At 44.1% G+C, this 16,942-nt stretch overlaps 1 protein-coding gene across 1 annotated transcript in view; it reads left to right on the top strand.

The window, feature by feature from the left end:
• The first annotated feature begins 3,060 nt into the window (after positions 1-3,060).
• The window catches only part of LOC137369905 (aquaporin-3-like), a 35,546-nt gene continuing 21,664 nt past the window's right edge, over positions 3,061-16,942 (top strand). Inside the window, exon 1 of the mRNA XM_068031622.1 lies at positions 3,061-3,245. Within this exon, the coding sequence (XP_067887723.1) occupies positions 3,138-3,245 (108 nt within the window). The 5' untranslated portion in view covers positions 3,061-3,137. The remainder of the gene's footprint in view (positions 3,246-16,942) is intronic.

Genomic DNA, 16,942 nt, shown 5'->3' with positions numbered 1-16,942 from the left:
TAGTCACTGCCTGCCATTTGGATAAAGACCCATTTATCCCTACTCTTTGTTTCCTGTCTGCCAACCAATTTTCCATCCATCGCAATACACTACCCCCCAATCCCATGTGCTTTAATTTTACATGCTAATCTCTTATGTGGGACTTTGTCGAAAGCCTTCTGAAAGTCCAAATAAACCACATCCATTGGCTCCCCCTCATCAACTCTACTAGTTACATCCTTGAAGAATTCTAGTAAATTTGTCAAGCATGATTTCCCTTTCGTAAATCCATGCTGACTCTGCCCGATTCTACAACTGTTTTCTAAGTGCTCTGCTATAAAATCTTTGATAAAGGACTCTAGAATTTTCCCTACTTCCCCGAGAAGTGCTGTCCTGGGGCAGAGATGATTGGCCTCCGACAATCACAACCACCTCATCAAAAGGAAATTGGATGGGCACTTGAAGGAAATAAACTTGTAGGGTTACGGAGATTAGGTGGGGGTGTGGGACTGAGTGGATTGCTCTGCAGAGAGCCGGCATGGATTCGATGGACCAAATGGCGGCCTCCTGTGCCGTAAATGACTCTATGACTCTATCTTCCTATGTGTTAGGTATGACTTCAACTAGTGGAGCGATTTCTCTGATTCCCATTGAGTTCAATTTTGCTAGGGCTCCTTGATGCCATACTCAGTCAAATGCTGCCTTGATGTCAAGGGCAGTCACTCTTACCTCACCTCTGGAATTCAGCTCTTTTGTCCTTGTTCGAACCAATGTTGTAATGAGGTCTGGAGCTGAGTGGTCCTGGCAGAACCTAAACTGAGCATCAGTGAGCAGGTTATTGCTGAGTAAGTGGTATTTGATAGCACTGTCGCTAATACCTTTCATCACTTTGTTGATGATTGAGAGTAGACTGATGGGGTGTTAATTGGCCGGAGCAGTACCTGAAGGGATAGAACTTTAACGATATCAGCTAACATGGCAGCTAAGAAGGTAAGTTGGGTGATCAGCTGTTTAGTGGGAATAGAACTGCGGAAGCAAGGGATGGGTCTCATGGACAAGATGAGCTCAGAGAGGACATGTGAGGAGATAGGAGAGAAACTAATGTATGATGTGAGATCAGGGTTAGTGTTGGGGGACCTTTAGAGGAAGTTTGCCTGGTGGGCTAGGGGAACGGAGGGAAGTGGCAAAGGCAGCTGATCGAATGCTCTCAATCTTAGTGACAAAGAATTTCATGAGCTTCTCATTTGTTTTTGGAGGAAACAGGGGAGAGGGATTTAAGAAGATGGTTTGCTGAAGAGATAGATCTCAGAGGGTTTTGGGCTAGAGGAGGTTACAGAGATAGGATGGGGTGAGGCTATGGAGGGATTTGAACACAAAGATGAGAATTTTAAAATAGAGGCATTGTTAGACTAAGACCCAATGTAAGCCATGGAGCACAGGGATGATTGATAGGTGAATGGGACTTGGTGGAGTTAGGACATTGGCAGCCGAATTTTGGATGAGCTCAAGTTTACAGAGGCTGGAAGGTGGGAGACTGGCCAGGACAGCAATGAAATAGTCAAGGGTAACAAAGGCATGAATGTGGGTTTCAGTAACAGATGAGTTGAGGCAGGCATGGAGATGGATGATACTAAGGAGGTGTAAGTAGGCTGTCTTGCTAATGGAGAAAGTATTGGGTCAGAAACTCATCTTGGGGTCAAATACAATGCCAAAGCTATGAGCAGTTGGTTTAACCTCAGTGAATAGCTAGGGTGAGAGTTGGCAATTAGGGAACAGAGCTTGTGGTAGGGTCCAAAGCAATGGCTTTGTTCTTCCCAGTATTTAAGTGATGGAAATTTCTGGTCATCCAAAAGTGGATGTCAGTGAAATACAAACTTGGTACTTGTTTTTACGAATTTTGTAATTGTTTTGTATTTTCTTGCATTCCTCATTAGTTATCCTTACAGCACACATTATATTGGGAAAATGGATTCATGACATGCTCATGTGGCAGACACCAGTGACCCTAGTGCTGGGAAATGCAAATGGCCTAACGTAATGCACTTTCTGTTTCCCCTCCTTGGGGATAAGGTGACTGGCGGATTGATTTGTCTCCATTACAGCCAATCAGAAACCTGAATTTTTACTGCCTCCAGGACTTTTTATGCAAAATTTTAATCTTTGGATCATAAATTGTCACAGAGAAAGAACTGAGCAATTAAGCTTGGTCCAAGGGAAATGGAAGATATAAGCCTATGATAGGAACATCGGGACTTCTAATGTTCTGCTACACAATGCTGTGTTTCTATTATTTTTATGTACCTCATAACCATAAAGATTTCTTTCAAGGGACTGTTCTGAAATAATGTTTATTTTGTTTTAGTGTTCTAGTGACAGTTTGTAAACCAGTCTACGTACAACATGAATTTATGACACAGGTTCATCAGTGATTGGATCGTTAAAAATCATCTGCTTCCTTTGGAATTACAATTTCGGAAACAGGGCGGCACAGTGGCGCAGTGGTTAGCACCGCAGCCTCACAGCTCCAGCGACCCGGGTTCAATTCCGGGTGCTGCCTGTGTGGAGTTTGCAAGTTCTCCCTGTGTCTGCGTGGGTTTTCTCCGGGTGCTCCGGTTTCCTTCCACAAGCCAAACGACTTGCAGGTTGATAGGTAAATTGGCCATTATAAATTGCCCCTAGTATAGGTAGGTGGTAGGGAAATATAGGGACAGGTGGGGATGCGGTAGGAATATGGGATTAGTGTAGGATTAGTATAAAATGGGTGGTTGATGGTCGGCACAGACTCGGTGGGCCGAAGGGCCTGTTTCAGTGCTGTATCTCTAAACTAAACTAAACAATTTCAGTCCATAGACCATAAAAACAAATACTTTCAAGTCTATCAGTTACACTAGAAATTTGCAAAGATATAATTGCACTAATGTGGTATGAACATGCTGTTTAGTAAAAGGAATATTATTTGTCAAACAGTTTGGTTTTCTGTTATGTAAATTTCAAACCGTCTTTCTTTAAAAACTGTGTTTGTCTGGTGATGCCTGAGGGTTTCCACGGGACTTTGAGGCTATTAAAAGGCAAAAGCAGAGCTCCAGTAATTTTACACTGCACTGAATCAAAAGCTGCACCAACATTAATCCATCAAAACCTTGATTTCTCAATTCAAAATGGGAAAGCAAAAGGCAATTATCAGAAAAATTGAAGATTCATTCAGAATAAGAAATCTATTGCTAAGACAATGTCTTGCTGAATGTTTAGGAACATTGATTCTTGTGGTAAGTATTTCATTTTATGATTGATATATTACCACTGTCAAGCACTTTATGTACATCCATTTGATAGATCTTTTGAAAAATATTATTTGATACTGTTTGTCACAAAGTAAAAGATACTACAAATGGAGATTAACGTAGAAACAATTTCAAATGTAGAAATCAATTGTGGAACTTGTTTGTGTTTTTCATATGCCCATCAACAAGTTTTTATTTTTAGAAAGGAATGAAGCAACTATTTTCTTTTTTATAACTAAAACCTGAAAAATCACTAATGTCTCCTTAAAGTTTACAATAATTTTATGTGACTATCACTTTCTCAATCCTCCAGATTAGCAACAATCTGTTCTTAAAAGAAAGCTGTCTCATAAAATTTGATCTCAGCTTTTGTACTTTTTAAGTCCCAGCATTTGTGAATAAGTTTATTAATTTTTGCTATGATTTAGAGTATAGGAGAGTTGAATGCTTTAATATGCCTAATCTGCCTATGGTGCTGTGATAGTTATAATTCAAATTGAAAGAAAATTTGTGTCAAACTGTGTGTGGAATGGTACAAAGCAACCAGTGAAGGGAGAGTAGGTTTTGAAATAACATTTATCTGATAAATGGTTCTGTGAATCTACATGACAGGTGAGAAAAGTGTTAGTAACCAATTAAATTAATTAACCTGTTGAAAATTTTTGGAAGTTCTTCAGCAATATCACATGTTATGCTTTCCTCTCAAAACTTTACACTGACATCTTCCTCAGATTATATTCCATCTCATTCAATCCAAACTGAAACACATTTTGTTTAAATAAGTTGAAGGACTATAAAATATTATCACATACCTTAATTCTTTAAAAATACAGCTTAAATTTTCGCATCTATTTCAAAATTTGTAGATAACAGAAAACTTGTAAATATTGTGAACTGTGAGAAGGATTGTGATAAACTTCAGGAGAACACAAACAGTCTGCTGGAATGGACAGCCATGTGGCAGATGAAATTTAATGCAGAGAAGTGTGAATTGATACATCTTGCCTAAAAGAATTAAGAGAGGCAATATAAAATAAAAGATGCAATTCTAAAGGGGGTGCAGGAGCAGAGGGATCTGGCAGTATATGTGCACAAATTGTTGAAGTGGCAGTGCAGGTTGAGAAAAGCGGTTAATAAGGCATATGGAATCTTGGGCTTTATAAATGGAGATATAGCGTACAAAAGCAAACAGGTTTTGGTGTACTGTTATAAAACACTGGTTCGGCCTCAACTGGAGTATTGTGTCCACTTCTGGGCACCACACTTTAGGAAGGATGGGAAGGCTTTAGGGTGCAGAAAAGATTTACGAGAATGGTTCCAGGGTTGAGGACTTCAGTTACGTGGCTAGATTGGAGAAGCTGGGGCTGTTCTCCTTAGAGAAGAGAAGGTTGAGAGGAGATTTGATAGAGTGTTCAAAATCATAAGGGATCTAGACAGAGTAGATAGGGAGAAACTGTTCCCATTGGCGGAAGGGTCGAGAACCAGAGGACACAGATTTAAGGTGAATGGCAAAAGAACCAAAAGCAAAATGAGGAAAAACATTTTTACGCAGCATGTAGTTAGGATCTGAAATGCACTGCCTGAGAGTGTGGTGGAGGCAGATTCAATTATGGCTTTCAAAAAGGAATTGGATAATTATTGGAAAAGAAAACATTTTCAGGGCTATGGGGAAAGGGTGGTGGGAGTGGGGCTAGTTGAGTTGCTCTTGCAGAAAGTCAGCACAGACACAATGGCCAAATGGCCTCCTTCTGTGCTGTTACTATTCTATGATTCTATTTAAATGAGTCACTGATGAAAGATTTGCGAAATGCTTCAAACAAACTAACGTTCTCTAGCAGTTACAAGCAAACTGTAATTTTAATCGTATCTGATAACCAGTTTTACAAAACCCTTGAACAAATATTTGTCTTCTAGGGCAGGAATAATCCCTGGTTTAACATGATGTGACTAGCTATTCTATTCATGCTTAGTTAAACTTGAAAAAAGTAGTTGTTTCTAATAAATTACTGTTCATTTATTGAATACAGAATTATTGCAGAAAACCTCCTTGATGTGAATTGAACAGCACAGAAGGGGACCAATACAAAACTAATCCCACTCCCTGTTCTCTCACACAGCCCTAAATCTCTCTCTGTTTCAAATATTTATCCAATTTTCCCTTAAAGAAGATGCAATGGTCTCTGCCTCAGCTACTCCTTGTGACGAAGCATTCCATTCTCAGACAACTCTTGGTGTAAAGAAATTTGTTTAAAACCCTTTCCTCAATCTCTTAATGATTTTAAGTTGATGATTTCTCATCACTGACTCTCCAACCTGAAGACAAAATCATTCTGTCAAATCCCTTCATAATTTTAAAGACCTCTATTAAATCTCCTCAGCCTTATCTGATCCAGTAGAAGTAGTCCCAGTATCTCAAGTCTCTACTGATAACCATTTATAGAGAACTTTCCTCCGGTAGATTCTGAGTGGGTGGGAGAGGCCAAGATAGAGTACATTATACATTGACTGTAAAAAGGCGGGGCTTCTAGGGCTGTTTGTTTGCTTTTCTCATTTCATGTTTCTACGGAGTTAATAATGCAGGTATGGGCACAGTAGCTCTAAGATTGCTGTGCTTCAGTTGCTGTGTGCACTGAGCTCAAATCCTGCTATAATGCAAGGTCAGCTTATTAATGCATGACATTCCTGACACACACCGCTCTTGATCAGCTAGCAGCGAACCATGTCAGGCAATTTCAAATTAGAGGCCGCAGATATTACAAGTTTTTATTTATTCATTTGGGGGATGTGGGCGTCACTGGCTATGCCAGCATTTATTGTCAATCCCTAATAGTGCTTCAGAACAGAGGGATAAATCACTGCAGTAAGGCAATGAAGGATAAATGAAGCAACTTTGGAGCTATTGCTGCCAGAGAACCTGTAAAGAAGGGTGGACCTTTCTGCAGCTAAAGGTTGCACTTCCAGTGAAGAGCAATGCCAGAGAAGCCTAGATGAAAGCGGAGATAAAACACTAAATGCTGCATGTTCACATACTCATATAAAATGACTGCTGGTCTGAGTTGACATATCTTCTGACAGTCCTTAAGTGTGATTCATCAGGGAGTGGTGCTCATAGAGAAAGCACCATGGGAAATCACAAGCACACATTGCAAGAATTTCTGCCCATGAATGAATGGGGAATGATGTTCTCCACACACATCATTTTCCTAGATGTGCTCCCAAAAGGGGCAAAGCTCATGGAATCTCTTATTCCAACATATTCTCTATCTGCTTGCAGGAGAAGATAATATAATCTTGATTCCTATGAGGAGTTTTTGGTTGTAGAGTCAATAGGCAGAATGGGGCATGGGGAAGTCAGGGACCTTCCCTAAGCTCTTGGCTAGTGTCTTCCTTTGCTTTTTGCGAGGGTTGATGTTGGGGTGGTAGTGAGGGGGGTATGGGTGGGGAGGGGATGGTGGTGTAGAAGCATTGTTAGTGAGTTGCAGGAGGAGCTTTTGGTGGAGAATGGAACAAGAATGAGGGCGGGAGTGGGGGGAGCAGTGAAGCTGGAATAGAAACTGCTTTGAGCTACCGGCTGATAGCTGGGCAACAGTGGAGGAATCAAGAGAAGTGGTGGTGCGGTAGAGCTGGGTGTTATCAGCATGCATATTATTCTTTGGCCTCCTTGTCTCGAGAGACAATGGGTAAGCGCCTGGAGGTGGTCAGTGGTTTGTGGAGCAGCGCCTGGAGTGGCTATAAAGGCCAATTCTAGAGTGACAGACTCTTCCACAGGTGCTGCAGAAAAATTTATTGTCGGGGCTGTTACACAGTTGGCTCTCCCCTTGCGCTTCTGTCTTTTTTCCTGCCAACTGCTAAGTCTCTTCAACTCGCCACACTTTAGCCCCGCCTTTATGGCTGCCCACCAGCTCTGGCAATCGCTGGCAACTGACTCCCACGACTTGTGATCAATGTCACAGGACTTCATGTCGCGTTTGCAGACGTCTTTAAAGCAGAGACATGGACAGCCGGTGGGTCTGATACCCATGGCGAGCTCGCTGTACAATGTGTCTTTGGGGATCCTGCCATCTTCCGTGCGGCTCGCATGGCCAAGCCATCTCATGCGCCGCCGCCTTGAGGACTTCTGTGTTGGAGATACGGTCCTCCCACCTGATGCCAAGTATTCTCCGGAGGCAACGAAGATGGAATGAATTGAGACGTCGCTCTTGGCTGACATACGTTGTCCAGGCCTCGCTGCCATAGAGCAAGGTACTGAGGACACAGGCTTGATACACTCGGACTTTTGTGTTCCGTGTCAGTGCGCCATTTTCCCACACTCTCTTGGCCAGTCTGGACATAGCAGTGGAAGCCTTTCCCATGCGCTTGTTGATTTCTGCATCGAGAGAAAGGTTACTGGTGATAGTTGAGCCTTGGTAGGTGAACTCTTGAACCATTTCCAGAGCGTGGTCGCCAATATTGATGGATGGAGCATTTCTGACGTCCTGTCCCATGATGTTCGTTTTCTTGAGGCTGATGGTTAGGCCAAATTCGTTGCAGGCAGCCGCAAACCTGTCGATGAGACTCTGCAGACACTCTCCAGTGTGAGATGTTAAAGCAGCATTGTCAGCAAAGAGGAGTTCCCTGATGAGGACTTTCCGTACTTTGGTCTTCGCTCTTAGATGGGCAAGGTTGAACAACCTGCCCCCTGATCTTGTGTGGAGGAAAATTCCTTCTTCTGAAGACTTGAACGCATGTGAGAGCAGCAGGGAGAAAAAAAATCCCAAACAGTGTGGGTGCGAGAACACAGCCCTGTTTCGCGCCACTCAGGATAGGGAAGGGGTCTGATGAGGTGCCGCTATGCTGAATTGTGCCTTTCATATTAGAACAAAGAACAAAGAAAATTACAGCACAGGAACAGGCCCTTCGGCCCTCCAAGCCTGCGCCGATCCAGATCCTCTATCTAAACCTGTCTCCTATTTTCTAAGGGTCTGTATCTCCTTGCTTCCTACCCATCCATGTATCTGTCTAGATACATCTTAAAAGACGCTATCATGCCCGCGTCTACCACCTCCGCTGGCAACGCGTTCCAGGCACCCACCACCCTCTGCGTAAAGAACTTACCACGCATATCCCCCCTAAACTTTTCCCCTCTCACTTTGAACTCGTGACCCCTAGTAATTGAATCCCCCACTCTGGGAAAAAGCTTCTTGCTATCCAGCCTGTCTATACCTCTCATCATTTTGTACACCTCAATCAGGTCCCCCCTCAACCTTCGTCTTTCTAATGAAAATAATCCTAATCTACTCAACCTCTCTTCATAGCTAGCGCCCTCCATACCAGGCAACATCCTGGTGAACCTCCTCTGCACCTTCTCCAAAGCATCTACATCCTTTTGGTAATGTGGCGACCAGAACTGCACGCAGTATTCCAAATGTGGCCAAACCAAAGTCTTATACAACTGTAACATGACCTGCCAACTCTTGTACTCAATACCCCGTCCGATGAAGGAAAGCATGCCGTATGCCTTCTTGACCACTCTATTGACCTGCGTTGCCACTTTCAGGGAACAATGGACCTGAACACCCAATTCTCTCTGTACATCAATTTTCCCCAGGACTTTTTCATTTACTGTATAGTCCACTCTTGAATTGGATCTTCCAAAATGCATCACCTCGCATTTGCCCTGATTGAACTCCATCTGCCATTTCTCTGCCCAACTCTCCAATCCATCTATATTCTGCTGTATTCTCTGACAGTCCCCTTCACTATCTGCTACTCCACCAATCTTAGTGTCGGCTGCAAACTTGCTAATCAGACCACCTATACTTTCCTCCAAATCATTTATGTATATCACAAACAACAGTGGTCCCAGCACGGATCCCTGTGGAACACCACTGGTCACACGTCTCCATTTTGAGAAACTCCCTTCCACTGCTACTCTCTGTCTCCTGTTGCCCAGCCAGTTCTTTATCCATCTAGCTAGTACACCCTGGACCCCATGCGACTTCACTTTCTCCATCAGCCTACCATGGGGAACCTTATCAAACGCCTTACTGAAGTCCATGTATATGACATCTACAGCCCTTCCCTCATCAATCAACTTTGTCACTTCCTCAAAGAATTCTATTAAGTTGGTAAGACATGACCTTCCCTGCACAAAACCATGTTGCCTATCACTGATAAGCCCATTTTCTTCCAAATGGGAATAGATCCTATCCCTCAGTATCTTCTCCAGCAGCTTCCCTACCACTGACGTCAGGCTCACCGGTCTGTAATTACCTGGATTTTCCCTGCTACCCTTCTTAAACAAGGGGACAACATTAGCAATTCTCCAGTCCTCTGGGACTGGAATTGTCATGGAATGAGGTGATGATACTTAGTAGCTTTGGTGGACATTCGATCTTTTCTAGTAGTCTGAAGAGACCACGTCTACTGACGAGGTCAAAGGCTTTGGTGAGATCAATGAAAGCAATGTAGAGGGGCATCTGTTGTTCGCGGCATTTCTCCTGTAGCTGAAGAAGGGAGAACAGCATGTCAATGGTCGATCTCTCCGCACGAAAGCCACACCGTGCCTCAGGGTAGACGTGCTCGGCCAGCTTCTGGAGCCTATTTAAATAGACTCGAGCAAAGACTTTCCCCACTATGCTGAGCATATGAAAACTAATGCTGTACTTTCAGGTGATGTCACCAAGGGGCAGCATGTAGATGAGAAATAGGATGGGGCCAAGGATAGAACATTGGTGGACACTAGAGATAATGGTGTGGGAGCAGGAAGGAAAGCCATTGCAAGTGATACTCTGGATTAGATAGATAAGAAGGGAACCAGTTGAGAGTGGTTCCACCCAGCTGGACAACCTGGAGATGCATTGGCCGAGGATGGTGTGGTCAACCGTGTCATAGGTTGCAGAGAGATCAAGAAGGATGAGGAGAGAATGTTTACCTTTGTCACTGTCACAAGAATGTCGTTTGTGACTTTGATAAGAGCTGTTTCAATACTGTGGCAGGAGTAGAAACCTGATTGGAAGGATTCAAGCCTGGAATTCTGGGAAAGATGGGCAGGGATTTGCAAGGCCACAACCCATTCAAGGACTTTGGTGAAGGAAGGGCGATTAGGGATAGGGTGGTAGCTTACAAGGATGTTGGGGTCAGGGTTGATTTTTTGAGGTGATGACAGCAGATTTGAAGGAGAGAGGGACAACACCTGAAGAGAGAGAACCATTTACAATATCAACCAACATGGGGACCAGGAAGGGAAGTTGGATGATCAGCAGTTTAGTAGGAATAAGGTTAAGGGAGCAGGAGGTAAGTGTTGTGGACAAGATGAGGTCAGGGAGAGCATGAGGGGAGATAGGAGAAAACTAGAGAAAGTTGCAAGTTCAAGGCTAGGGCAGGTGGAAACTTTCGAGGAAGTTTGTCCCGATGGGCTGGTAGAAAGGAGGGATTTGGCAGAGGCAGCCGATCAGATGGTCTCGATCTTAGTGACAAAGAAGTCCATGAGCTTCTCATACTTATTGCTGCAGATGAGGGTGGAGGAGACAGGGGAAAGGGGTTTAAGAAGACGGTTTGCAGTAGAGAAAAGACACTGGGGGTTATCTTTGCATTCCAGGATGATCCTGGGATAGTGAACAGTTTTAGCAGATGACAGCAGCATCCGATAGTATTTTAAAACAGAAAGTGCTGGAAATACTCAGCAGGTCTGGCAGCATCGGTGGAGAGAGAAACAGATTTAACGTTTCAGGTCGATAACATTTCATCAGAAACCCAATATTGTTTTATTTGGTCCAGCCATATCTGGCAGTGGATGGGGTAAATCACTTGTTCGCCATATTCTTTCAAGTCTGCATTCCTTGGACTTAAGTGAGCAGAGATGAGGGCTTTACTGGGTGAAGGACAAAGATGAGAGAGAGTAATGGTTTTATTAGGAACTAAGTCATCAAAGTGGAGCTGAGGGTGTGGTTGAGCAAATCAGTAGCTGCAAAAATGTTGTGGTGAACAGGAGGTCAAAAGCTGGACAGTTAGGATTTTGGAAGTGCAGTTGTATGTGAATTGGGGGATAGTTTTTCCAAGGGTGGATATAGAATTAGTTAGGGTTATTTCTTTTGGGGGATTTGGGTGTCACAGGCAAGGCCAGAATTTGTTGCCCATCCCGAATTGCCCTTGAACTGAGTAGCTCGCTAGGCCATTTTAGAGGGCAGTTAAGAGTCAACCACATTGCTGTGCATCACATGTAGGCCTGACCAGGCAAGATGGCAGATTTCCTTCCAAATGGGCTTTTATGATGGTCAATGATAGTTTCATGAGACTAACCTTCAATTCCAGATTTCCATTAATTAACTGAATTTAAATTTCATCAGCTACTGTGGAGGGATTTGAACCTATGTTCCCAGGACATTAGTGTGGGCTTCTGAATTATTAGTCCGGTGACATTACCATTGTCCTACCATCTCCCCAAAGGAAGTGGGACGTGGGTGGAGCGGGATACAAGGAAGTGATCAGAGATGACTTTATCTGTGATTGATAAGATGGGACTAGCAAGGCTCGTGAGATGGCAAGGTAAAGTGGGTGGCTGTGCATATGGGTTGGGAAGATGGCATGGAGGGAGAGATTTAGAGAGAATAAGAGGGCAGTGAACTCAGAGGAAAGAGAGCGTGATGATTTGAGATGGAGGTTGAAATCACTAAGGATGAGAAGTTGCTCAGTACAGACGTTAAGGGAGGAAAGCAGTGAAGATACCTCGGTGAGAAAGTTTTTATCATACTTGGGATATACTTCAGGGTATTGTTCATGATTGATGACCCAGCTGGGCTTATTAATGGTGCCTGGAAGGGTAGATTTGTCACAAGCACCAATAGTTTCCACTCTGCTCCAGATATCCTTGCAAGATCTTTCAAAGGTTATGGTTATCCTAGCTGCAGGAGTGTTCCTTGTTGGTAATTGCATTTTTTTTTTATCATTCTACATCATTACTTTCAGGCAACAGTTTACTCAAAATTAATAGCTATTTTCAGGCAATTATGGACAGGAGTAGAAAGTTTGGACAGGTAGATCAAATGAAAAGTTAATGACAAGAATACGTCAGCTGGCATATTTCCTGTTATTAATCTTAACAATGTTCAGCATCAAGAAGACTGTGGAATTCCTGGCATCCAGATTTGCTAGAGTGGTAGAGCAGGATTTCAAATTAAAGTGCTACCTTACCTGGTGCAAAATGAGAGTTTTGTCATATTCCCGTATCCATCAGCCAGCCATGACTCCCGAAGTTGTGAAGGAAAGTTTGCCGAAGCTCTGGCACCAGGGATAGGGTTGGAATTTGAAACTTCAATGTTGTCTGTGTGTGGAGGGCAGCAAGCTAGAGCTCAGTAGTGGGAAATGTGACGATAAGTAAATGTTCTGGAATTCTGCTTGGTTACTTACTTTACACCATTCAAAATAGGGAATGATTTGAGCAGAGTGCCAAAAATACATAAAATAAACCCAAAATACTGTGGATGCTGGAAATCTGAAATAAAAACAGAAAGTGCTGGAAATACTCAGCAGGTCTGGCAGCATCTGTGGAGAGAGAAGCAGCGTTAACGGTTCAGGTCTGTAACCTTTGATCAGAACTGGCAAAGGTTACAAATGTTGTAAAGAGTTTACTAATGGTGTGGTGAAAGACAAAGCATTATTGCAGAGAGAGTGTAAATGACAGAATAATGAACAGCCTTAGCCAAAAGCACAAACACGAAAAACCCAGTTTAAGGCAGACACACGGTCAAAAAAAAAGATAAAAACAAAATAAAATAATAATAAAAAGGGCCAGTCATGCTCTGAAATTATTGAACTCAATGTTTAGTCTGGAAGGCTGCAGACTGCCTAATCAGAAAATTAAGTGCTGTTCCTCGTGCTTGATGAAAGGTCAGAGACCTGAAATGTTAGCTCTGCTTCTCTCTCCACAGATGCTGCCAGACCTACTGAGTATTTCCAGCACTTTCTGTTTTATACCAAAGATACATACTCTACCATGCATCCCAACATGGAGCTTTTTTAAGAATTGACAAGAACCCCAGGCAACCAAATTTCCTCATAAGTGTCCGAAGTCCAGGCTGACTGATGGCTTTGAAAGCTTTGGTCAAGTCAACAAATGCCATATAAAGTACTCCCTGTACTTCTCCTGAATTTGGCTAACAAGAAATATATTATCCATTGTCCCTTAGCTAGCCTTGAAAATGCATTGCAATTCCAGAAGTGGCCTCCTGTCCACTATATTCAGAAGCAGGCAATTAAGAAGAATCCAACTTGAAATGTTGCAAACTCTAGGTAGAAGTGAGATGCCCTGATAGTTACTGCGGTCACATTTCTCTCCTGTCTTATATCTTGATGATGAGTACACCCTTTAGATTCTGCAATCTCCATATTAGACAGAACAGCTTATACAGATGTTCAGTCAGAGCTCTACATCCAATCTTGTAAATCTCTGTATAAAAGCCATATGGTCTAGTGCTTTGCCATTCTTTATTGACCTCGTGCCTGCCTCCATTTCCCAAATGGTTGGTGCAGCATTCAAGATGTCATCATCGACCTCTTGTGAAATGTGGTCCAAGGCTTTCTCAGCAACAGCCAACTCAGTGCTGAGCAGCTTCTCAGAGTAGAACTCATTGTCAGCAAATTATTTTCAGTGATTCACTATCTCTGCTTTTCACTGGCATTCTCACATTTTGCTGTGGACCATAGGCAGCCTTCAATTCTTTGTACAACTTTCTCATGTGAGACCTGTCAGCATACTTCTGCAACCCTGCTGCCTTAGCTTCCCACCATTGGCGTTACATTTGGTTTGATCTGTATTTTGTGGACAAGTTTCCAAAAGTCAGCAAGTAAATTTTGATGTGCTTTCCTTTCTCTATCAAGCGGAAGTTGGGTGGATTTATCATTTTTCTTGAACCATTCTTGGTGCCCTCTAGATATGAATCCAATTAGTCTGCTCTGTTATGAAAACAGAAGGTGCTGGAAATACTCAGCAGGGCTGGCAGCATCTGTGGAGAGAGAAGCAGTTGACGTTTTGAGTCTTTCCGTTGTCATTTCAGATTTCCAGCATCCGCAGCTTTTTGCTTCTATTTTAGTCTGCTTGGTTGCCTGATATAGCAGATTCCAGATTTCCATCCATTGCACATCAACATCAGTGTTATTCTGAGGCATTCTGGAGTTCAAAAGGGTTTCCATGGTTTTCTCAGAGTTCTGCTTGAACATCATCAGTCTTCCATCTTTCAACATTCAATCTCTTTATCGATTTCGCTGCTACCATGCGGCATCATGGCACTACCACCAAGGACAGCTTTGAGTGTCTCATTCAGTGATCAGTTTAGCAGTCAGAGCTATGCATGGCAGAGGTTATCCTGACATAACGATGGTCCCTTTGATGCACAATGACACTCTGGGCTGGATTTTGTAGTGCAGACGCCAGCCCTGCCGTTGGGACTGGAAATGGGTGCATGGTACGTCCGGGGGGCGGGGGGGGGGGGGAGGTGGTGCTGGCCACATGCAATCCAGTAGTGGCCAGCCAATTATGGGCCTTGAGGTGCAGGACCCGACCAATTGTGTGGTTGGAATCGGGGGCAGAGGCGGAGAGGCAGGTGCCAACTGACGCCTCGGCAGATGCTGGCGTTATTTTTAAAGGGTTGCCAGCCCTGCACTTAATCTTGCTGTCTGCAGGCATAGGATGGCAGAGTCCAGAGAGGCTGCAGAATGTTGGCAGAAAGTAGACCCCGGGTGGCTTCACTGATGCTCCCCCCAAGGCAGCCAGGGAAAGGCACCATGTACTATTCCCGTGGGACAGGAGAATGAGGCCTGGGAGCTTGACCAGGCAAGCCTGGGTGCAGATTGCGGAGTAGGTCAGCAGCCATGGGGTCACACCAAAGGCCTGTTTACAGTGCTGCAAGCGGCTCAATGACTTCATCTGGGCAGTGAAAGTGAGTACGTCATAATGTCTTCACCTCTTGAGTCTTGTATCTGACAAAACAGGAAGGTGCATTGGCTGGAGAGCTGGCCAAGCCCTCATTCATCAAAGCACAGACTGCTGTTATATAGGAGAGGGGTTTAGATTGGAGACAGCTGTCTCTTCCAGTCTGGGACTACGCTGCAGATAGGTTTCACTGATCTCTTTGATAGCATTAGGCATGTTTCCTCCCAGATCAGTGGCCAATACCTGTGACAAGGCAGGAAGGGCATGTACGATGCATGTGATAGAAAAGACGCAGGGCCAGGTTGCCTAGTCAGCAGCTCAAGGTGCAGCCTGCAGCATCCTTCTTAGGACTTAGCTGCTGTGAAATAAGGGTCCCTTCAATTTAGAGGCTCCAATTGGAATCCATTGCAGCCACTCAGGTAGCAACTAGAAAAAGGACAAGGCTAGAAATACTAGTTCACACATGGCACACTGGTATCAAGGGCAAGAACAGTGGTAAGAATCACAAGGTACACACTCACTGTGGATTTTCATCAGAATTGTCCTTGCACTAAAGTTTCTGTGCATGCCGACATTGTTTATTGGCAATATTTGAAGTTGCTGTCATCAGGTGCCATGAATTGGCTTATGTGAGTTAATATGTACAGAGAAGGGTCTGTAGATGATGGTTTATAAATGGTGGTACAGGGGGGTAAGGCTGTTGTTCCAGTGGCCAGATGTGGTAGTCTAGATAAGATGGTACAAATGTTTCTTGTAGCTGACAATGAGTTGTCCTCTGCAATATCACAGGCTGCTAATGCTGCTCCTCTTCTTGAGGCTTTTGTTGTCAATGGCATCTTTGTTCATGGTTTCTTGATGAGGAGACCTCTAAGGAAGGCAAAGGGCTGAATTTTACTGACCCTCCAACATTGGGTTTTGTGGCGGGGGGAGGGCTGGAAAATGCCTCCAGGAGAAGGCCGCCATGCACCTCGACGCCTGGAGGGCCCGGCACGATATTACCAGCGGTGGCAAGGCCCCATGGCGGCCTTCCACCACTCGGTGATGGGACCCCAATTTGAATATTTAAATAAATTTAAATGATTGAGTTAATAAGGTTCACATCGCCGCCTCATGTCCCGCTGCGCTCTTTGGACCGGCAGCCGCCACTCCCGCGCCTTTGGATCCCCGTCCAGTGAGGAGGGGATGGTGGGAGGTAAGTTTATCAGTGTGGAGGGCAGGCGGGGCTGGTGGTGGTTGGGGTCAAATTAGGGTCATGGGTGTAGAGGATGGTGGAAAGGTTTGCAGTTTAAAGATTGTGCAGTTTTGGGGGAGAAGGTGAAGGCAAGTGTTTTAGGGGAAGGACAAATAGAGTCATTGAGCCATAGAGTCAGAGTTATACAGCACAGAAACAGGCCCTTCGGCCCATCGTGTCTGTGCCGGCCATCAAACACCTAACTATTCTAATCCCATTTTCCAGCACTTGGCTTGTAGCCTTGTATACTAAGTGCTCATCTAATGATTAATTTAATGTTATTGGGGGTGGGAGAGGGGCAAAAGAGATGTATTGTTTATTTTAGTTCAATTTACCTTTAAATATTTAAATTAGCCAGTAGGGCTGATAGCCCTTAAAAATGGTGTGAGCGCCTGCGCACAGGCAGCTGACAAAATTGCTGGGGACTGACAGCCTGCGTCCTCTCCACGTGATCGGGGGAAGGGGCGGGCGGTGGGGGGGGACCTGCCCCGGCTATTTAAATGAGTTGTTGCACAGAAGCCATGCAATGGCTATTGATAGAAC

The sequence above is a fragment of the Heterodontus francisci genome, chromosome 1 (genome assembly GCF_036365525.1).
Source record: "Heterodontus francisci isolate sHetFra1 chromosome 1, sHetFra1.hap1, whole genome shotgun sequence".
In the NCBI taxonomy this organism is placed as follows: Eukaryota; Metazoa; Chordata; class Chondrichthyes; order Heterodontiformes; family Heterodontidae; genus Heterodontus; species Heterodontus francisci.
This window is presented reverse-complemented; position numbering and strand designations above follow the sequence as displayed.